Below are 22,935 nucleotides of genomic sequence, written 5' to 3' on the forward strand. Positions count from 1 at the left end.
TTTTGTGTAGTTCCCCTTTTTGAAGTTAAAGGCTATTCTGGTGGGTTTCTTTGGTATTTTCACCCTACAAGAATGTTAAATTTATTTCCATTATGATTGCTATTACCAAGCAGTTCAGCTATATTCACCTCTTGGACCAAATCCTGTGCATCACTTAGGACTAAATAAAAAATTGCCTCTTCCCTTGTGGGTTCCAGGACTAGCTGCTCCAAGAAGAAGTCATTAACGGAATCTAGAAATGTTATCTCTGTATCCCATTCTGAGGTGACATGTTCCCAGTCAATATGGGAATAGTTGAAATCCCCCATTATTCCAGGATTTTCTGTTTTTGTAGCCTCTCTAATCTCCCTGAGCATTTCACAATCACTCTCATCATCCTGGTCAGGTGGTCAGTAGTAAATTCCTATTGCTATATTCTTATTATTCAAGCATGGAATTTCTATCCATGGAGATTCTCTGGTACAGTTTGAGTTGTTTAAAATGTTTACTATATTTGACCCTATGCTTTCTTTCACATGTAGTGCCACTCCCACACCAGTACAACCTACTTTTTCATTCCTATATGTTTTGTACCCTGGTATTATCATGTCCCATTGATTATCATGGTTCCACCAAGATTCTGTGATGCCTATTATATCAATAGCCTCATTTAATACCAGGAACTCAAGTAGCTATACTTCTTGCATTTCTACACTAGCGCTTATAAAATTTGTCAATATTTAGCTGTCTGCCTTCATAGAATCATAGGGTCACAAGGGAACACAAGGGTCATCTAGTCTAATTGAATGAGATTCTTTTCATTTGACTATTTCTCTTTAACTCCTACTTGTACTTTATCTGCTTCAATCCTCTCCTGTTTAGGATATAGAGAATCCCCATTAATAGATCCTCCCCTAAGGGACATTCTCTATTTGAACCATGTGCTCCTCTGCACCTGTCAGCTTTCATCCAGCCCTTAGTTTAATAACTCTTCTACAAATGCTTTTGATTTTACATGCCAGCAATCTAATTCTGTTTTGGTTTAGGTTGACCCCAACCCTCCTGTGTAGTCTCCTTCTTGACCAAAAGGTTCTTTAATTCCTAACAAATCTAAAGCCCTCCTCCCTACACCATCATCTCATCTACAAATTGAGACCCTGCAGTTCTGCCTGTCTAACTGGCCCTGCTCATGGAACTGGAAGCATTTCAGGAAATGTTACCATGGAGGTCCTAGACTTTAATCTCTTACCTAGCAGCCCAAATTTGCCTTCAGGACCTCTCTCCTACTTTTCCCTATGTACCACGTCCACTGGTTCCACCCCAGCACTACAAATAAGTCTGTTTAGATGTCTCGAGAGCTCCACAACCTTCACACCCACCAAGCAATCCACCATGCATTTCTCATAGTCATCACAAACCCAACTATCCATATTCCTAATAATCAAAACCCTTGTTCAAATAATAAAAATAATAGTAATAAAAAAACCCCAAAACACAAGATGCTGAACACTGGCAAATAAAACTTTTAAAAAGGCCAGTAACCCAGCAGAAAACTGATAGGGGTTTTTGATGTATATTGCTCTGTTCTCAAAAAGGGGAGAACCCAGATTTAGAGTCTTTAATAGAAAACACATTTCTATCATGACCGGCTTTTTGAAGTTCAAAAATAGTAGAAAGGGAGAATTTTTTTAAGATTAAAAAAAAAATAGAAAGAAAGATTCATCATCACGCTCTCCGGGCTGATTTCCTCAGTAGTTAGTCATCAGGAAATGCTACCTCAGGAAATACTTCCTGCATGATCAGCACAAGGAACTTGTGCAATCAGAGAAGAATGGGTACGGAGTCAGTGTTACCAGGCAAGACAATGGGGGAAGCTTGAAAGAGATAGCTCGGAGCAAATCGAGGTGAAGTATAGAAGGCAAACATTCATGAACAGGAAAATACAATAATGATGGATTATAGCTTTCCACAGTTCGGAGTATAAGTAGGGCCAGAGTCTGATCTCTGTATACCAGTGTAAATCTGCAGCAACACCGCTGATTTCAGTAGTTACTTCAGATTTATGCAGCTTGCTTGTGTTACAGGTAAGCAGCTAGCTCTGCAACTTCAGCTCTTCAGGCTTTACTGGTACCTTCCCCCCAACCTGTCCTGTTTCCTGCTTGAGATGGACCTTAGCTTGTTGCTATAAATCCTTTTTATACCACAGAATTCCAAAGCCGTCTCTGTTCCGCTTGGTTGGCTGCTGCTGTACCTGTTACTCCTCATACAAGCTACAGCCGGGTTGGTTCTCACCTAGTGACGGTCATTTTCAGAGAGTGGCTGAATACCAGCTCCAGATTCTCTGAATCAAGCTGGGGAGAAGAAGCCACTGCTATTTCCTCACCAAGTACAGTAGTCTCTCCAGCCGTGGGCTGAAATAAAAGGAGAAATACAAAAGAATATGAGACTTTCTCTTTTCATTGGGAAACGCTAGTGTTTTCCATTAGCTTTTGCTGAGCTGTGGCTACAATGAAGCACTCGGTCATCCAGATAGCCCCTAGGGAACGGGTAGGAAGAAAAATCCATTCCTTTCTACACTGGGAGAGGGTTAGAAAGACAGAACCATGCAGTAATTTAAAGAAAAGAGGAAGGATAAACAGAAGAATAGTTGCACGTACCATACCATTCACATCACACCTGCAAAAGCCAGGAATCCCCTGGGCAGAGAAAAGTTTAGAAACTAAAAGGAACATTCCAATGGTCTAACTGGCCTTTATGGCATAGTGAAAGGCCTAGCTCTTTTCTCTGGCTCTGCCTTGAGGGGAATTGATTTAATTAGTAGCAATATTTGTATGTTTATACTACAGTAGCACCCAAAATATGCTGGGTGCTTTATGGACACATAGAAAGGGATAATTCCTCCCCTTAAAATCTTGGAGTCTAAAAATACAGTAAGCTATTTTCAGAAATGACCTGAGCACTGAGGACCCAGAATCTCACTGAAAGTCAAAGAGACTTAGGCTCCTAATGGCCAGATTTTTTAAGGGATTTAGGGGTCTATGGACAGAGAAAGGTGCCTATTGGGATTTTCAAAGGTATCTAGGCACCAACTCTCATTGATTTCAATGGAAGTTAGACACCTATGTGCTTTCAAAAGTGCCTCTTTTACTAAGTATGCACCAACATCCTTTCAGAGCACCTCACCTCGTGAAAAAATGCCTACAAAAACAAGCAAAGAGGATCAGAATAAAGTACTCTCACTGAGGAGTTAATGCAAAAATATAGTAGTTCCTTGCTAACTATGTTGTTTGGTCTTCAGCTAGGCTGAATACTTTTATGTCAACACTTTTCAAGCAAAGTTTTCTAGAAAGACTAAACACTGCTGCATATCACAAGCCAGATCAGCAACATGTTGAGTAGGCTTCTGTTCTACGTACGTTTAGCAACTCAGTTGTAAAATAATAGTTTGACCACTTCCTGATGTGATGTTTACTTCCTCTGTGTGCAATACACAAAAATACAAAGGCCCAAGTTCAAAGGTGGGTCTAATCAAGTTAGAATTGTTGTAGATGTCCCCAAAAGAAGAATGTGTCAAGAAAAGCAACTAACAAGGTGTAAAACTGTGCAAGGTAAAGACACTCCTAACTCTCCGTAAAATACTTCTTTCAGCAACTTGGCATGTCAATTACAGCCTCTTACGCTTCCTTATGCTCATTTGCATATTGGTAGGTGGTTGTAAATATCTTGCAGGATCTACACTGTTAGGAAGCAGTTCTATACTAACTGACCATATGGGCACAGGCGCCGACTTTCCAATGTGCCAGGGGTGTTTGACCCTGGCTCTGCCCCAGGCCCTACCTCACCCCACCCCTTCCCCCAAGCCCCGTCCTACCCCACCTCTTCCCACCACCCCTTCTCCCAAGTCCCTGCCCCCACCCCGCCTCTTCCCGCTCCATTCCACCCCTTCCCTCGAGCATGTTGCGCCCTCGCTCCTCCCCCGACCAGAGCCTCCTGCATGGCACGAAACAGCTGATCACGGCGGGTGGGAGGCGTGGGGAGAAAGGGGGAAGCGCCAATTGGCAAGGCCACCAGCAGGCAAGAGGCACTGCGGGAAAGAGGGGAGCTGATGGGGGGTTGCTGGTAGGTTTTCAGCACCCACCACTTTTTCCCTGTGGGTGCTCCAGATCCAGAGCTCTCTCAGAGTCAACACCTATGCATATGGGAGTCTGAGTGTAAGCAAATCCACTTACACTAATTTAAACAGCACACCTTACTTTGATCCAATGACTTGACAAGCATCTTGGTACCCTGTGATCTATCAGAAGACTTAGGCCCAGATCCTCCAAGGGGCTTAGATGCCTAACTCTCATTGAAATCAAGGAAGTTAGGCTCCTAAATACTTTTAAGGATCCAGGCCTCAAAACCTAGACTCTCTTCTCTGCAGGTACCTCTTGGCCTCACTGATATCAACTCATTTAGAGGAAAAAAGAAAACGCTTTCAGTGAAAGAACATCATTACCTCGTGTTAGCAAATTGCTGGTGCTTATCAATAAGAGACAGCGAAGATCTTTGGATGTGTCATGTCATACCAAAAGCCGCCTTGACTTTTAATGGCAATAATGCTTAAAAACTATTGCCGTGATCAGTCAGGCCCATGGTTCATAAGTTAACTGAAAGTGAACATCTCTCAGCCTTTATTTTATCAAGGCAAATAAGATGGGCCTTGATATACCTTCCTAGGGCTTCTTAGCTAATTTTCTTTCCAAGTTGATGGAATCTCTTTAATTGTGACCATAGCTGTCCTGATGAACTAAAGAATGTGGTGATAGCATGGGGGGAAATGAAGCATCCCTGTTTTTTAACTTTATGTTTGCTATTGGAAAAACATGTGTTTAAGTGCTTTCCTGGACTGAGACCAACCTGATCAGCACTTTGTAGGATTGAGCCCTGAACCTGGTCCTTGGCGTTGGATTTTAACGGTCCTAAATTCCTAGGTTAACATTCTGCTTTCAGCTGCATAACTACAAACCCACTGAAGCCAGTGGTGTAGCAAGTGTATATGTGAGAGAATTTGGCCTGCTGTCTGCACAATTCTCCAAAATGAAATTTTGCATTAACTTTCAGCTGCTTCTATTTCACACTTGGAAGATTAAAACAAAAGTTAGTTGACATCATGGCAAGATGTGTCAATTATAATAAATCTAATTACCGTTTCTTGATCAGTACCGTAAATTACACCGGCCATACGTCATTCTTACACTTGTGCTGTTTGCATAGGTAATTCTCTAGTAACAGTGGTTGTCATTTCCTGTCTGCCTCAAGCAATGGTACCATTTATACTTTTATATCTCACCAACTGGCCTCTGCAAGCTGGCAACTAAAACAGAGCAATTTGAATTCTAAACAAGAGAAAGCATGTGTATTTAACTATCTGCATATTCAGGTCACACTAGTGCAAAGCTCTCTCTTAGTTCACCAGAATGTTTGGACTTTGTCCTGGATAGATAACACACTGAGCAATATCTCACTCTACTCAGCTATAGTGCAACATACTGTACTCTGGATAGGGTGACCAGACAGCAAATGTGAAAAATTGGGATGGGGGTTGGGGGTAATAGGAGCCTACATAAGAAAAAGACCCAAAAATCGGGACTGTCCCTATAAAATCAGGACATCTGGTCACCCTAATTCTGGATCATCCCTTAATGTTTTGGAGGTTTTGCTGAGTAGTATCTGTATAACACTTTGAAGGTGGAATGGCTGTGATCTGTGTCACACAGTGTATGTAAGTCTGTCAGCTGCTGTACTTTGAGTTCATTTTTCTTATTTTGACTCTTATCTATATTCCTTCTGATTCTTCTCTTTATCATTTTCTAGGCTGAGTTTATTTGTCCAGCCTATGTCTCTCCTTTGTGCCTTTTAGAGTTGTAGGACGTTCAGCAGCTTCTTTTCACAGAGGCTCACGTGAATATTTTATTCATTTGGATGCATGGGGATTTGTAACCCCTACTTCTTGCTTGTACTTTTGGGCTCTAACTCCTAAAACTCAAAGACAGACAAAACTATGAGCATGGGAATATCCTCTTCTGCCCCAGAAAGTACTAGGGCCACTATTATCTTCTGTTGGGGGAAGCCTCCCCACCCACACGTTCCAGAGAAGTCAGTTGGCTTTATTTCTCCGATATCTTCAGGTGCAGATGGCTGGCCTATTCTCCTCCACTGCAGTGGTTCGCCTGCAGCTCTCCACCCCTCCCATTCCCCCTCACAATCTATAGAAACCATCTGCATAGAAATGAGGGCTTTGCCCACTCCAATTCAGCAGCAGGGAGACTCTAAATGAAGAGGGGAGGCTGATTCATGGCACTCCAGGATAAGAGACTATCCTGTGCCTACTGGCCAGTATTCTTCGTAGCTCCCCATCCTCAGTCTCTAACCTTGTCTTCTTTGTTTTCTGTTTCTTCACATCTTAGTTTAAGCAGAGGAACAATCAGCCACTCCCCCGGCAAGTTAGGAAAGCTAGGTACTCTTTCTTCCACAACCGATGTAACTTTTATTCCTGTCAGACTTATAATAGTTTCACAGAATCCTACAGATGGAAAAAACCTGTCACACTGTCAATTCACACGGTCAGTTCAGGATTGTTCCTTATGTTCTATCCCCAAGAATCCATCAGTTCTGAGTAAATTGCAGAGAAACATCAAAGGACTGGACTTAGAATAGGGGTTCTCAGGACAAATTTTTGGTAGCCTCAGAGTGTGGCCACCAACTCTTGCTGATGGCCACTCTCACACTTTTTCCTAAAATACTTAATTAGATTTAGGGAAAACAAATAAATATGCACATAGACATGTCCAAATCATTGTAATTTATTTATTGCTAGCTAGTAAATCTGTTGTGAAAAGTGATATTAACAAATATTTAAGTATCACTTTTCATAGCAGACTTACTCAGTCCCGGCAAGCCTGGGGACAAATTAAGCCCTGGATGGGAGGGCCAAGGGAGGCAGTAGAGGGCTAGAGCCTGAAGCCCTGCCACTGGAGTCTGAGGCCTGCTGCTGTGCAGCCAGAGACCGGGACTGGAGCCTGAAGCTCCACAGCTAGAGTCTGCCACACTAGGACTAAACCCCAAAGCCTGAGCCCCACCGCCCCTGGGTAAATGGAGAACCCACTGAGTGCCTACTCCTCCAGCATTGTGCCCCAGGTGTCTCCAGAGGATAGCAGGGCCCAACACCTGCTGACGGCCCCAGCAGGTACCACCAAGGCAGGGCATCCAGGAGAAAGCGGGCGAGGGAGTGGCAGAGGTGCTTAATGACTTCTTTGTTTCAGTTTTCACCAAGAAAGTTGGTGGCAATTGGACGTCTAACATACTGAATGCTAGTGAAAATGAGGTCGGACGAGAGTCTAAAATAGGAAAAGAACAAGTTAAAAATTACTTAGACAAGTTAGATGTCTTCAAATCACCAGGTCCTGATTAAATGCATCCTAGAATACTCAAGGACCGGACTGAGGAGATATCTGAGCCATTAGCAATTATCTTTGAAAAGTCATGGAAGATGGGAGACATTCCAGAAGACTGGAAAAGGGCAAATATAGTGCCCATCTATAAAAAGGGAAATAAGGACAACTCCTTGTCAAGGTTCCTTCCTCACTCTGAACTTTTGGGTACAGATGTGGAGACCTGCACGAGAACCGCTAAGCTTAATTACCAGCTTAGATCTAGTTTGACTGCCACCACCCAAATCATTTAAGAGTTACTTGGGAAACTCTGTCTACCTCCCCCCAGATTATATCCCTCCACCAATTCCCTGGTGAACACTGATCCAAACTCTTGGATCTTAAAACAAGAAGAAATTAACCATTCCCCATCCTTTTCCCTCACCAGTTCCTGGTGAGTCCAGATCCAACCCCTTGGATCTTAAAACAAGGAAAAATCTATCAGGTTCTTAAAAAAGAAGGCTTTTAATTAAAGAAAGAAAGGTAAAAAATCATCTCTGTAAAATCAGTATGGAAAATAACTTTAAGGGTAATCAGATTCAAAGAGCCCTGAGGAACCCCCTTAAGGTGTAGGTTCACAGTTACAACAAACAGAGGTAAATCCTCTCAGCAAAAAGGAACATTTACAAGTTGAGAAAACAAAGATAAACCTAACATGCCTTGCCTGGCTGTTACTTACAAGTTTGAAATATGAGAGACTGGTTCAGAAAGATTTGGAGAGCCTGGATTGATGTCTGGTCCCTCTTAGTCCCAAGAGCAAACAGCCCCCAAAACAAAGAGCACACAAAGATTCCCCCCACCAAGATTTGAAAGTATCTTGTCCCCTTATTGGTCCTTTGTGTCAGGTGTCAGCCAGGTTACCTGAGCTTCTTAACCCTTTACAGGTAAAAGGATTTTGGTATCTCAGGCCAGGAGGGATTTTATAGTATTGTACACAGGAGGGCTGTTCCCTTCCCTTTATAGTTATGACACCCCCCTAGGGAATTACAGACCAGTCAGCTTACCTTCTGTATCTGGAAAGATAATGGAGCAAATAATTAAGCAATCAATTTGCAAACACTTAGAAGACAATAAGGTGAAAAATAACAACATGGATTTTTCAAAAACAATTTAAGTCAAACCAACCTGATAGTTTTCTTTAACAAGGTAACAAGCCTTGTAGATAGGGGGAAAATGGTAGATGTGGTATAGCTTGACTTTAGTAAGGCTTTTGATACTGTCTCGCATGACCTTCTCATAAACAAACTAGGGAAATACAATCTAGATGGAGCTACTATAAGATGGGTGCATAACTGGTTGGAAAAATCATTCCCAGAGAGTAGTTATCAGTGGTTCACAGTCATGTTGGAATGGCATTTTGAATAGGGTCCTGCAGGGATCAGTTCTGCGTCTGGTTCATCAATTATTTAGATAATGGCATAGAGAGTACACTTCTAAAGTTTGCAGATGATACCAAGCTGGGAGGGGTTGCAAGTGCTTTGGAGGATAAGATGAAAATTCAAAATGATCTGGACCGCTGGAGAAACGGTCTGAGGTAAATAGGATGAAATTCAATAAAGACAAATGCAAAGTACTCCACTTAAGAAGGAATGATCAGTTGCACACATACAAAATGGGAAATGACTGTTTAGGAAGGAGTACTGCAGAAAGGGATATGGAGATCATAGTGGATCACAAGCTAAATATGAGTCAACAGTGTAACACTGTTGAAAAAAAAAGCAATCATTCTGGGATGTATTAGCAGGAGAATTGTAAACAAGACACAAGAAGTAATTCTTCTGCTCTACTCTGCACTGATTAGGCCTCAACTGGAGTATTGTGTCCAGTTCTGGTGCCACATTTCAGGAAAGATGTGGACAAATTGGAGAAAGTCCTGAGAAGAGCAACAAAAATGATTTAAGGTCTAGAAAACATGACCTATGAGGGAAGATTGAAAATAGTGAGTTTGTTTAGTCTGGAGAAGAGAAGACTGAGGGGGGACATGATAACAGTTTTCAAGTATATAAAAGGTTGTTACAAGGAGGAAGGAGAAAAAATGTTCTTCTTAACCTCTCAGGATAGGACGAGAAGCAATGGACTTAAATTGCAGCAAGGGCAGTTTAGGTTGGACATTAGGAAAAACTTCCTAATTGTCAAAGGAATACATTGCCTAGGGAGGTTGTGGAATTGCCATCATTGGGGATTTTTTAAGAGCAGGTTGGAAAAACACCTGTCATGGATGATCTAGATAATACTTAGTCCTGCCTTGAGTGCAGGAGACTGGACTAGATGAGCTCTCAAGGTCCCTTCCAGTTCTATGATTCTACTTTGCCCCCCGCCCCCCCCCCAGCCCAGGAGGCCGTGGCTGCAAGAAAAGTCCACAGTGGCTGCAGGAAAAGTCCACAGTGGCTGCATTTGAGAAACGCTGACCTAGAAGATATGACAGTGGCATCCATTTTAATCAAAGTTCAGCTACAGACTCAGGAAGAGGCACTGACTTCCGTTCACTCATTCTTAATCTTTTACAGTTAATAGTTATTGTGACATTTTATTAAATGCACTATTCAATTGTTTACCTCCTCATGCTAACATGCTGCTACTTTTCCCATTGCTATAAATATCCAGTACAGTGTGAAAGATGCACTAGTTCAAGAGGGAATCTGTGAATGATAACTGTACTACTCTTTATGAAATAAGGCAGTATTATTACAACTGATCCCTACGAGGCGGGAGGTGTTGGAACAGAATGCTGGTTGAAGCATCTTTCACTAACCAATCCACTTCATATGCAGCTGAATGTTCAGTGTTCTGTGAATAATACAAAGACAGCCGATACCGTCAATACACGTTACAGGCTAAACTCAACATTACATAAAACTTAGTTTCTATTCAGTATATACGAGAGTATGTTTTCTCATTTGTAAGATGTGTGTGTGGAACAGAACCCTAATCAGCCTAATAGTAGCATCAAAGGGGAAGAGCCCGTCTGTCTGCCTGTCCTCTTGACTCCATTGCGGAAAACACACACCTGCATTAATCTGACAAAAGCTGCATCTGGGGCAGCAGTCTTTTCATTTAATAAAAGAAGAGGAATTATTCCTTTATCAACCAGTACCATGGAATTACACACATTGCATGCTCAGAATCAAAAGCCAACGCTCACTCTAAGTCAAAAAACAGGGCACAACAAGTGTCAGTTTGGATTATTTTTACTGTAAAAATAATCACATTGGGTTTCCTTCCTAAGAAAAAGAGACAGAGTGTTATCACACAGAGAATGAATCAAATTGCTCTTGCTTTACACTGGGAAATCTGGAGTTACATTGTATTTACTGTTACTAACTGGTTCACTGCCATCACCATTTTTATTATGTTTATTGTGGTGTCTACAATGTGCTGGGTACTGGCTGAAGGCACAGGACGACACAGACCTTGCCCTGAAGAGTTTACATAATCAAATAAAACAAGGAACATTAGAAGCGTGGGGCAGAGGGGCACATTAAATGCATCTGTTTGTAACATATTGTATATATATTTTTTATAACACATGTAAATAAATATCAACTATCTGTGATGGAGTGCTGGGAATCAGCAACTGAACCAGCACGCTGGTCACTTTTTAACCAGTTTGGCCCCATAGGAGAACCTCAATAAGGAAAGGATTTCCTAATCACCAGATCCAATTGAGGTGGGTAGCTAATGAGCTCATTAACCAGGAGGAGACTGGATAAAAGAGCACAAGAAAGATGTGCTGGTGGGGGCTATCTGGTCCTGATAAAGGAAGTGCTCTGTGTGGTGAGACCATCCTCATTAAAAAGGGATAGCTAAGCTGAGTGACTCTGTAAAGAGTGTATATACAAATGTCCCTAAAAGCCTCTGGTGAAGGACCTAATCAGCTCTTTTTGAAAATCCAAATGAGTTATATCAACCATTTTGGCTCTGTTAGCTGCTATTTTGCCAACATGCTCAAAGAATTCTGTCTATTTAGAGAGACAACATTTCCCTTTACAGGGATCATGTTGGTTGGTTGCTATCCTATCATGTTCATACAAGCTGTGTATTTCCAACCAATTATTGTTTTAACCAATTTATTTGGTAGTGAAGTAAGGTTTGATAGTTTGTAATTCCTAGGATCACTCCAAGCTGATTTTAATAAGATATTCCTTCTTGTTGTTGTTAGCAGTTTTGTGAGTTGTTTCTCTCTGTTTTCATAGAGGCAGTGCAGACCTGCTACTCAGCAATTGAGGGCTAAATCACTCTCCCTTTGAATAGATGTTTTCTCCCTCCTTAAGTAACAGTAGCAGTTCCAGGCTCCTCTTTTTACTCATGCTAGTCAGAGTACAGGCTGCCTATGTTACAATCACCCCCTTCCTTTGCTGTGTAGATGTACGCGCAAAATGGCCCCGCACCAGTGGGAAACATACTGTACCTGGGTGAAGAAAATGGAGACATAACTAAGAAATGTATTGGTTGGCTTCTTTTTTGTTTTTTAAATGGAAAAAGAGCTGCAATGGAGACTTGAGTGTAATTCCTAAGATAGTTGCTATCCTTCGTTACAGAGCTGATGATGATACCAATGACTATGTTAATGTAGAAACTGCATCTACAAACAAAAATATTACTTTACAAATTGTGAGTAATGTGCATGAGGAACTAGAGGGGCAAGCAACAACTGTTATTCCTGAGTTAAAGCTTAAACCACTCAACACCTATGTAGAAGGCATAGGCTGCTTTCATTTAAATAACTATATATGGATATAAGACCCTGACTTTAGATGCCCAGGTTTGGGAATGCTGGCTTAAATCTACAGTTTTAAAATTAGTGTGGTGTATGGAGTCTGAGAACTCTGTTTTCATGCTTTCTGAATCTTTAAAATCTGAGACATAATTTCTGGAGTAGAAGAGTTCAAAAGTCTTTTAATTTGAGTTAGACACCAAACTAGCTATGGTTTTGTTCATCTCAGAAACACAGTCCTTATAGAAAATTAATCCATTTACTTTTGCTATGTCATATTCTTATAAACTGTAATGCAATCACATCGTTTGGTGGCCTTCCTTGTAAAGTCTTTAAAATACCATACCTTACCTAGATGCATTTTAGAAACTATACTGAAATTCTATCTAGTGTTGTGGCACTAAAAAATCCTCAAGAAACAAGTTCAATTTGAAGCAAAGAACTATAAAACAGCTTCCATAGCTGGAGATCCAAGAACACGCGCCTATCTTTCTTCTATGACATTTGTAAGCATGACTTAACTACATTTTTAATTTGGTTCTTCAAAATGTCAGCAAATTGCTTTACAGATTGCAACAATAATACTTGCAATGGCTGCACCCATAGAATTCCTTGATACTGAAAATTCCCAACTGCAAAACTATGGACAACTCCTGAGATCCACACCAAGGCAAAACTTCCATTGTTTGTCAATGAGAATTTTGCCTAACTAAGGAGCATGTGAAGTATGATTTATTCACGTGGGACAGATACTGAGATAGTTAATATGTGGCCTACCAAGTACTACCTGCATACTGTTATGCATTGGAAATACCACAGACATTTTAGATATTCTAAGTTCTTTAAAACTAAATAGAGCCAAAGACACCAGGTTTTATGTTTAGTTGCATACATAACCCCTGAAACATGGATGATTAGGATTTGAACTACCAGTCTTCAGGGGAGTTGGATAAAAGCTTTTGTCCCATCTCAGTAGGGTTTGGTGAGGCTTAGTGGTACACAGACCTTGTATTTCACTCTCAGTATTTTTGGGCCATTACTAGAGTATTGCAGTGCTTTCATAAGGGCTGCAAGCTCAGCAACAACTATTTTTCCTCTGAGGAATTATTTTCAACCATGAGGATTGTGAGGGACTGACATAGGTTTTGTGTGTGCGCGTGTTTTGGCATGATTTCCCTCAGACTTCACAGAAATCTACACTTAACTAAAATTATTTCCCGTGGTAGCATAATGTGCCCGTCTGCCCACAACACACACACACTCTCTCTCACACACTTTTAAAAATATTCTTCTTCATCATACTGCATTGAAGGCTGGCAAACATTTCCCTTCATTACAGTTAGTTGGAATGTCTTTAATTGTGATGAGTTCACCATGAGTTCACTCTGCCCTTGTGTTATCTTGTAACTTTGTTCACCTTTTTCCTTATGTGATCCCACAGACACAGAATTTCACCCATTCAAATATCTCCAGTTTACTAGCAAAAATGTCTGAATTATGTCACAGATGTAGAAATGCATCTTGGGATCAATGGATTACAGATCAAGTCATGCTCTTGTCATCACACCCTTTCTATTTATGCTCTCTCTTGCTCATCAAGGCCAGGTCCTCCATTCCTTTTCATGCTCAAAGGTTCCATTGATCCCAGGATCTGTAGTAAAGTGGAAAAGAACTTACTTGCACAGTGGAATATGCCAAACATGTTCAGAGCTGAATCAGGTTCATTTCCCTCACATGATTTTTTTAAAAGTTGGCATTCTTTCCTTTATAAAGCAGTAGTGCGAGTTAATACACATGCAATAATAATTAATTAGCATAATTTAAAACCTGTGTCCTTTAAAACAGACACACACACTGCTGAAAAAATAAATGCAGAAGCTAAGAAATACAAGGGGATAAAAGAAAATGCAACTAGGGTAGTGTAACATGCTCAGGAGTCTTTCCTTTCAACGCACCAACATAATTCAGTGGTGGAAGTGGAACAAGAGTTACACAAGCACACAGTACAAGATGACTCAAGTATTATCTTACTAAGAGTTAGAAATATTTAGAATGTTTGTTTAATCTCTTCAACTTCTCTTCTAGTGAAGTTCTGATGTCAGGCCTTGATGATTCAAGCTTTTTCTAAGCACTACCCGTCTCAAGGCAAAACTGAGGCAGTTTGAGATTGCCAGTTGCCACAGTGACTAATGAAGATTTCTTAATTTTTTTTTTAACTGCAGGAAGTGTTTGTCATTACTAACAGCAGTGATCATGTTTTAGTGCATTTATGCCCTTGGGTCATATGAATCTTTCACCTGTGTCAGGAGTTGTATTTTTTTCCTTAAAGAAGAGTTGGAACACTTTCTCCACACACGTGTGTTGGATCACAGGACTGCTAATATCTCTGCACTGTCATGTTTCTTTGACAATGTGCTATGTATGGATTATTTGATAAAGAAACGCATAAGTGTTTTCAAAATAGTCATTCTGGTGAGCCTTATTTCTAATGTAAACTTCAGGACAGGGGCTGTCTCTTACCATGTGTTCGAAGTGTCTAATATAATAGAGCCTCAAGACTGACTGGAGCCTCAAGGCGTTATTGAAAATCAAACAACAATTCCTGGTGTGACAATGACACCTAGTCACCATGGGACTCAGAGGAATGCCACAGTCTGGAAATGTTAGTACAGGATAAATAATTACAGGTCTGTCGCATCTTACGCTATGGGACAGTATTAAAATTGTTAATTTTTCTTTTTTTGTTTTTGTTTTTGCTGACTGCATAAAGCTGAAATCGCGCATGTTATATGCGCATAAGATGCGACAGACCTGTATAATGTCACTGTCACAGTTTCAGGGTAACTGTACCTGTATTCTCCCCACTATGGTCCGCCAAGAGCACCCACTTTTATTTCTGGCTCCCAGTCGTCACCTTTTCTGGGTAGAGACCCACATCTTTATATCCCTCCTGACCAGGCATATTAAGGCTGCACAGCTCCCTGGTTTACCCTGTGATATCCCCAGCAAGCCTGACTGCCTACAAGGCTGCACTGTGGTTTCTCTCCAAAGGCTATGAGCACAGTATTGCATTCAGTTGTAAGTTATCACATAGCTCCTTCTAAGCAAGCATATTTATTCTTAAAGTAAAAGCAAGATAGAGAAAACACATTAAAGCAATAAAAGAACCTATACACATGCTAAAATGCTTATCAAAGGTCAACCCAACTCCAGCCTAGGGCTTTGGTAGGTTTCAGTCCTTCTAAACCCACAACTGGGTTTAGCCAATGGTTACAAGTTCATATCTGTCTTAGATCCAGAACTGAAACCAGGCCAATCAGCCAATTTTTTTATACAGCTCGGGCCTCTGATCTTGGGCTGTGTAACAGGTAATCAACAGAAAAACACCCTCTCCTCAGGGTATAGCTTCAAAAGACTGGGTTTTTGCATAACTAGAGTGGGGAATTTGATTAACCTCTCTGTAGGGATACCCCAGGAAATCAACTTAATACGTATTGTCCAAAAGTCCATACTTGTCTGGCATGTTTTCAGTATAGTTTTTTGAACTCCCAAATCTCACATCTGTCACATCTCCCCCCTAGAGAAGTTACAGATGACCCCAGCTCACAATGATACATAAACTGAACACAATAAGGGCTTTCAATTATATTGCAGGGAGATTGCCATATCTGTCGGTCACAACATACGCTTGGATTAACACATGGAGCAGCAGAGAATACAGCAATAAGTATTTGTTTTCAGGGAGGAAAGGTGTCCCACTCAGCCTGAAGTCAGAATTTAAAATTATTTTTGTCTTCTGCTGCACTTCTGCTGTGATGAGCAATTTGCAGTAATGTGCTACAGTCTGATTTCTTTGTGAAAGCAAAAAGTATCTTTTTCCACTCAGTAAAATATCCAAAAAAGGTAAGGTTTCAGAGTAGCAGCCGTGTTCGTCTGTATCCGCAAAAAGAACAGGAGTACTTGTGGCATCTTAGAGTCTAACAAATTTGTTCGTCTCTAAGCTGCCAGAGGTACTCCTGTTCTTTTTGCAAAAAAGGTAAAATTACTCATTTTGCTCTACGGGTCGTGTTCCACTCCCATTGAAGTCAATGGGAGTTTTGTGACTGACTACCATTGGAGTGGGAAGAGCAGACGCTCAATAAGAGATTTTCTTCAAAGAGCTGCTGCTTCTGTCTTGTCTTATTCCAAGAGCTGCCATTTTTTATGAATATAGACAGGAGAGTGTCTAAAACAGTCTTTCAAAATCACAACAAACTGACCTATGGGAAGCAATCCAAACCCCACAAACCAGATTAGTGAATTTCAGCTACAAAATTATTCCAAGCAAGAGAAGGCCCTGACTCACTTCTACAGTTCCACTTAACCATCTGCACTATTTTAGCCAGCAGCAATGGATGGATCAAGGGAATTGCTAATGAGTTACACAGTCTATCATTTCTAGACTGTTTAATCCAGTGGCCAAATATAATCACCATTTGATTGATTATAGTTTGACAGCACATCTGAAATAAGTTGTTGGATACAGTCCAGGTCCTAATGGACAGGTGTCCATATCACAAAAGACCACTATCACACTTGACAGTCACCACTCTCCTTGTTGGCTGTCTCAGCAAAGAATTGAATGTACATATGTAGTAAGCTACCCCTTCTCCTCCATTCTGATCTATCCCCAGCTGCCATCCTGTTTGGCTTCCAGTTACAATTTTAAAGAAACAGGACATATCCTCATAGTCAAACCAATGTCAGATAGCTTCCACTGTAGCTAAAGAAAGGTTTTCAGTCTCCATGAATCAATTTATGCCCTCTGTGAAGGAATCACTCATGAAGCTCTTAGTATATTTGATCATACACAGACTCATCATAGGATCAGTGGGAAGAGACTAGCAAGGAAGCCAGCTGTTCAGGCCAAAGTTTCCCCTTTTGTATCAGAGCAATTCCACTAAAGCCAATGGTGTTGCACAGATGTAGCTGAGAGACCTTGGCCACAGAAACTAGAGATGCAAATAAGACCTATTAGGCCATATCTTCCATCACTTTGACAATGCACAATTGTTCTTTTACTAGTGTTTGTAATACTTCCCTTATCCACAGCAGAAAAACAGAATAGCAGCAAGTTTTTCTTTCTCATGAGGAGCAAGAATCAGATGAGGACAGCGGACAAAAGGGCCAAGAAAAATGACAATTTTTTTTCTTGGAGGAGCCTTTCCCTCTTTTCTAAGTTTCCTTAGAGGACTGCTAACTGCAACATAGCAAACATTGCATTGCAACATCTTCATGCCACATCATGGCTGGCATCATTTCATAACTTCCTGATGTGCTGAGGCAGTCTGAAACTACAATTCAAGCTGTATGATCCACATCTTGATCCAAATTCCTGGGGCTTGGGGGATTTTTTTTTTTAATTGTGTGACTCTTGAAAATCGAATAAGTCCTCCAAAAAACAAGATGAGTAGCACACCCACCCAGGATCCCTTTACAAAGACTCATGTCTAATTCAGCAGCACTTGCCTGGACACTTATTTAAGCGGATGTTGCACCTATGACTCTGTCTCCCAGCAAATTAACTGTTTAATTGAATGTGTGTGTGTTTTTTGGGGCCATAAAAGGCCACCCCCTGGCTCAGCGCATAACAAAATGCAACCACGTTTTCTCTCCTGGAAAAGCTTTGCGGGGCAAGGAACAAGGCAGGGAACACCTCCCACTCCCCCGCCCCCTCTTTCTGCTGTTCTGGCCAGGAAAGCAAGTGGGAGGCCAAGGTTAATTTAACACTACCATATGTTACAGTGCTTGTCGGAGGGAGCCCCGGATTTGGGGTATTTCTTGGGGGGGGGGGTTGCCTGAGCACCCTGGGGGGCTGGACGGACACACTTTTGGGGTGCGGCTCCCTGAGATGGGCAGGGGTTTATTGAGAGGCTCTGGTAGCACCTGGATTTCGGGTGTATTTTGGAGGTAGTTCGGGGAAGCTCTGCGCTAACTCTGCCCCTGACCCCAGCACCGCTCTGAGGCGAGCGGACCGGTTCCACCTTAACGCGACCGAAGTGAGGGGAGGCGGGGAAGCCGCTAGGTCACGTGATTCCGCCACCGAGGCGGAGCCGCCGCCATTTTGTCTGGGAGTGGAAATGTGAAAGGAAAAGCCGGAGCGGAGCCTAGGAGACCAAGCGGGGCGCGCGGCGGAGTGAGCCCCTCTCCTCTCCCCCACCCTCGGAGAGCAGTGCGGCCCAGTCGGCCCGGGCCCGGCGAGCAGCTCAGGGAAGGAGGCAGGGGCCTGCGGTACCCTGGCCCCCGGCGCACAGCAGGGGCTGCAGGGGACCTTGATTCCTAGGCTGCGGGCGCTCCCAGGGCGGGCTGGTTCCCGGCGGGTGTCAGTCCCGTCTCTCCCCTTGGGCGCGGTGCGGGGCAGGCCGGGCGGACCCCAGGCTGGTGAGGGGGGCCGGCGGAGCGGAAGATGTCGGGCCAGTCGATCACCGACCGCATCGCGGCCGCCCAGCACAGTGTCACCGGGTCAGCCATCTCCAAAGCCGTCTGCAAGGCGACGACCCACGAAGTCATGGGGCCGAAGAAGAAGCACCTGGACTGTGAGTATCCCCCAGCACGCCGGGCCGAGCGGCGCCTCGGCACGGCCGAGGCGGGGGAGCATCGCGACTCCCCTCCCGTCTGGCGGCTGAGGAAGCCGAGGTGAAATGCTTGGCCTCGGGGCCCACAGAGGCGGTGCAGCGCCAGGAATAGGACTCACGATTCCTGTCAGTCACCTGCTCTGGCTGTTAGGCGGCACCAGCTCCCTTTAGAAACCACATCGCTTCGCTTTCTGTCGCCCCTGAGATAATGGGGCGGAGAAGAGAGGCGGGAGGAGGTGACTGTGCCGCCACAGCCTTAGAAGGGCGACCTGGAGCCGTGACAGTTTCAGGAGGGTGAGATTCTACCCCCTGCAAGAAAGTGAGCTTGGAAACGTGTCCATAAAACACCTGGATGTTACTGTGTGGAGACAAGTGTGTGTAATTAGTGATGCTGTTTAACTCCGCTGTTAATGTCCAGCATGAGACTTGTAGGCACTGCTCTTGCTGTTCAGGAAATAGTATGACTTTTAAGAGAGAAAGCAGATTAATATGGTAACCCAGGTACTGTATGGAGGCCCTTCAAAATGATGACATACCTAACATTTAATAGCAGCTTTCTCAGATATTTTATTTCTAGTATGCCAGATTTTTTCGTTTTCTTTTTCTGCTGCCTATGGTAGATTGAAGTTGAGAGGTACACCTGAAATCCATAAATTGCAACTTAACAGGAAGACACAAAATGGTGAAAGTGAGAGGTTCTTCTTAGTTGTCTGAAGGTTTCAGCTGTTGACTTGATTACTGTATTGAGTGCATCACTTTAAAATAAAACTGAGTCTGAAGTAACTCAAAAAATGAGGAAATGTAAGTTGCCTGACCTTCTGTCTTCAACTTGCCACCACAGTAACTTCCACTGAGATTGTATTGTGTTCATCAGATGCCTTGGGATGTCTTTTGATACAGATCTCTATTTAGAGGTATCATTTTTCTATAGGGATTTGTGTAGAAGGAATTCCATGGTTTGACATGGATTTTTCTGCTATTAAGAACAAATAAGCATAATTTGGACTGCGTATAAGAAGTGAGGAGACATCATGGGAGTGGTTATAATGTAGACTTATTCACTGAAATTTTTCACAGAAGCCGTCATGGTGTAATACATCCTAACTGTTTTTCAGGGGCAAGGCTTAAACTTCTATCTAGCATTTGTCATTTGGATCACAGGTGTACAGAACTTTTTCTCTTGTTTCTGGTGTGTGTGTGTTAGTTACAGCTTTCCCTCTGTGCAGATCCACAAAGGTTGAGTTATTACAGCCATAAGCTAGGAAGGCATCCTTTGCTTTTTGGCTTAAGCTGGCAGCTCCTACTTTTAGGTCTGGAGGTCCCAGGTTCAATTTCTAGTATGTTGGCTAAGAGAGCAGTCATTACATAAGCAGGTAGGATATTAAAGTATATGATCATATAGCTGAAATATGCATAAAGTATGTTTCTTAGAAGTGTGGTAAATATATTTCCTGCACAGAACAAAGCAGAAATAGGGCTTTGCTTAAAGGGAAAACTACTGTGGTCTCCTCCTGGTCCCTCATTGCTGCTCAAAAATGAATCCCAGGACTAGTTTATGCCTGCTGAGGGTTTCTACATTTGTCGTGGACTATGCCCAGCTTCAGTGCTCTTCCTCAGACTAATACTAAATATCTCCAAATACACTCACATTTAAATAGTAAGAAAAACACTTAATGTTAAGAAAACATTGTTATAGGCAAAGACCTACATGTGTGTGTGTGGGGGGGTGTGTATGTAAGCACTTGCATAGTGTTATGGAGCTTTGACTTTGTTTCTGTTGGGCTGCTTAGTACAGTCACATAATTAATTTTTGTTAAGTCAAGGGATCAGAGCCGTGTGAATGGAAATATTCCATTTTTAATGTAGGTCACAATGTCCCAAAAGTAAATCAGCTGCTCTATTTTTCATAATGTTAAAGTATTAGACCAAAGTAAAGTAACTTTTATGGTGGTATTTCTGCATTCCCAGTGGATCACTGAGATTCTCCTAACTTCCCCGCTTACTTTATTCTCCAGCGTCTCTTCCCACCCCCCAATTTTATGTTGCAGTACTTGAGTAGGATTAGATATCTTTTATTTTTAAAGTAGATCAGAATCACCCGCAAATGCACACCTCACTTTTCTTGTTGGCTCTGTCTTTAGAGTGCATCTTATGCAGTGGGTCGAATGTTCTGTGTCTGCTGACTTCACAATCCCCACTTCTTTGTTTTCAGAACAGATCACTTGCTTGGCAATGTAAACTCTGCCACGAACACATTGGGGAGAAAGTAAACTGATCTAAAACTAGTTTTTAAAAAATAAATAAAACCTGTATTGAGGCTAGCATCTTATATAGTAGGCAGAGTTTTAGCCCAAGAAAACTGATTTAAATTTTTGATTGGTAGTATTTACCTGGGATTCAAATTACATTGAATTATTTGACTCAAATAGAAATTTAAAGAAACAGCAAAGCCAAGTTTTTTTTTTTTTCATTTAAGTATACGGAAATCAAGACATACCTAGGAAAAATTGAGGGGAAAAGTTACAAGATATTTCCTGCTGTTGATTAATCAGACAGTTAAAATTTACAGTCCGTAGAGTATACAAGTTTTAAACGTTATGTAGGAATGGGGACTAGCACTGCAATAGCACAGCTAATGAAAATTGTACTTATACATTGCAAAATTAGGCTCTGATCCTGCAGTCCAATCTGCACAGGCAGACTTTTGTGCTTTGTAGACCCTCTTTGACTCACTTGGACCATTCTGCTTGCGCAAAGTCCATCTGCCTAGATCTGATTGCAGTCACACTGATGAGCAACCCTGTGGTAACACATTAGAATATGTAGGGAGGAGACGTCCAATATTTTCTGTTTCATACTTCAAAGGAACAGTTAAACAGTAGTGAGTAAAACAGTGGGTTTTTCTTAAAATGTTCAATACCTGGACATTTCAAGATGCTTGCTAATACCACTGTTTTAGCAGCCTGTAAAATATACCGTTTTCCCATACTAATATCCTGTAACCAGGGGAAAATTTATAACATCTAAATATACCTTTGTATATGTTATCATATCATTAGAAGTATTCTAGGGAGGTATCATTGTTAAATTTTGGATTATTTCTTGTCTTATATACCAAGCTTTTTTTTTACTTTTGCAATATATTTTAGTGTTTTCTTTGCATATCAGTAATCTTGGACACTTTCTGGTTTTGTCTGAATGCATTTTGGCAGAAGAGAAGAGGGTGTAATTTTTTGTCACGAGAGTAGAAGATGACTATGCAGTAAAATATGTAATAATGCCAATTAAATATGTAATCCAATTGACAGTACCTATTTTTAAACGCTCTTTTGTACTGCCCATGGTGTCACAGTCCAGTATTTTTGCGCCAGTCTTTAATACCTTCTTTATTGATACTCTGCATTTACTCATAAAGGGTGTGTATTGTCATTTCTACAGGAAGGAATATATGCACACAGCTAGTGTTTTAATTTCATTTTTGTGCATGGGGTGAGGCCCTAAGACAGTTAATACAAGAGCAAAGGGCTATTCTTCTCACACCTCCACCTCACATAATCCTTCAAGAAGGACAGCGGAAGGGAATTCAAAGTGTGTAATGGAAGGTTTTATGTCTGTATTCTAGTTTCCAATCCATGGAAAAGGTTCAATGGACATCTTTCATTGACGTTTTCTAAGTTTTGAGTGCTTGACTCTGCAACCTTATTGTTCTTTTAGAATAGTTAGTGTATGTAATAATAAATATTGAAGGTGATTGCATCAAAACTGAAATGGGTTAAAGTGTTTTTATGACATCAAGCCTGCTAAATTTGGTATGTGTTTCAGTGGACTTTGTCTTAAGAGGTAAAGATTAGAAACTAGGGATGAGACTTCAAAAACAGCTCAACTTTGTCCTAACAAATCAATACTGAGTGCTTTTGACAATCCCAACCTAAATGTAGGATAGATGGTGATATCCATTACATAGTTTACTTGTTTAGATTTGAGGTGGGGGGGAAATGCCCTATTTCAATTTTTATAACTAATTCAGAATATCACAATCTAACTTGATAATTTATTTGCTTTTAAGAAGATTGTCATATTTATAACCAGACTAATTTGTGAAGTGGAATAAAAATACCTAGTCGCTTCTATAGTTCAGATAAAATGAGGATTAAAT

At 41.6% G+C, this 22,935-nt stretch overlaps 1 protein-coding gene and 1 long non-coding RNA gene across 5 annotated transcripts in view; one reads left to right on the plus strand and one right to left on the minus strand.

The window, feature by feature from the left end:
- Positions 1-1,583: 1,583 nt before the first annotated feature.
- On the minus strand, positions 1,584-22,898 carry LOC127056576 (uncharacterized). The gene is made up of 2 exons (XR_007775855.1): positions 18,915-22,898; positions 1,584-2,390 (listed from the first exon to the last, which is right to left on the minus strand). It is a non-coding gene; the product is annotated as an uncharacterized LOC127056576 (long non-coding RNA).
- Positions 18,253-22,935, plus strand: part of LOC127056539 (phosphatidylinositol-binding clathrin assembly protein-like) — a 47,214-nt gene continuing 42,531 nt past the window's right edge. For 3 of the 4 annotated variants that reach the window (XM_050964504.1, XM_050964505.1, XM_050964506.1), the window contains exon 1: positions 18,253-18,740. In XM_050964504.1, the coding sequence (XP_050820461.1) occupies positions 18,611-18,740 (130 nt within the window). In that variant the 5' untranslated portion in view covers positions 18,253-18,610. The remainder of the gene's footprint in view (positions 18,741-22,935) is intronic. The other variant, XM_050964507.1, reaches the window with a different exon arrangement.

The sequence above is a fragment of the Gopherus flavomarginatus genome, chromosome 8 (assembly GCF_025201925.1).
Source record: "Gopherus flavomarginatus isolate rGopFla2 chromosome 8, rGopFla2.mat.asm, whole genome shotgun sequence".
NCBI lineage: Eukaryota > Metazoa > Chordata > Testudines > Testudinidae > Gopherus > Gopherus flavomarginatus.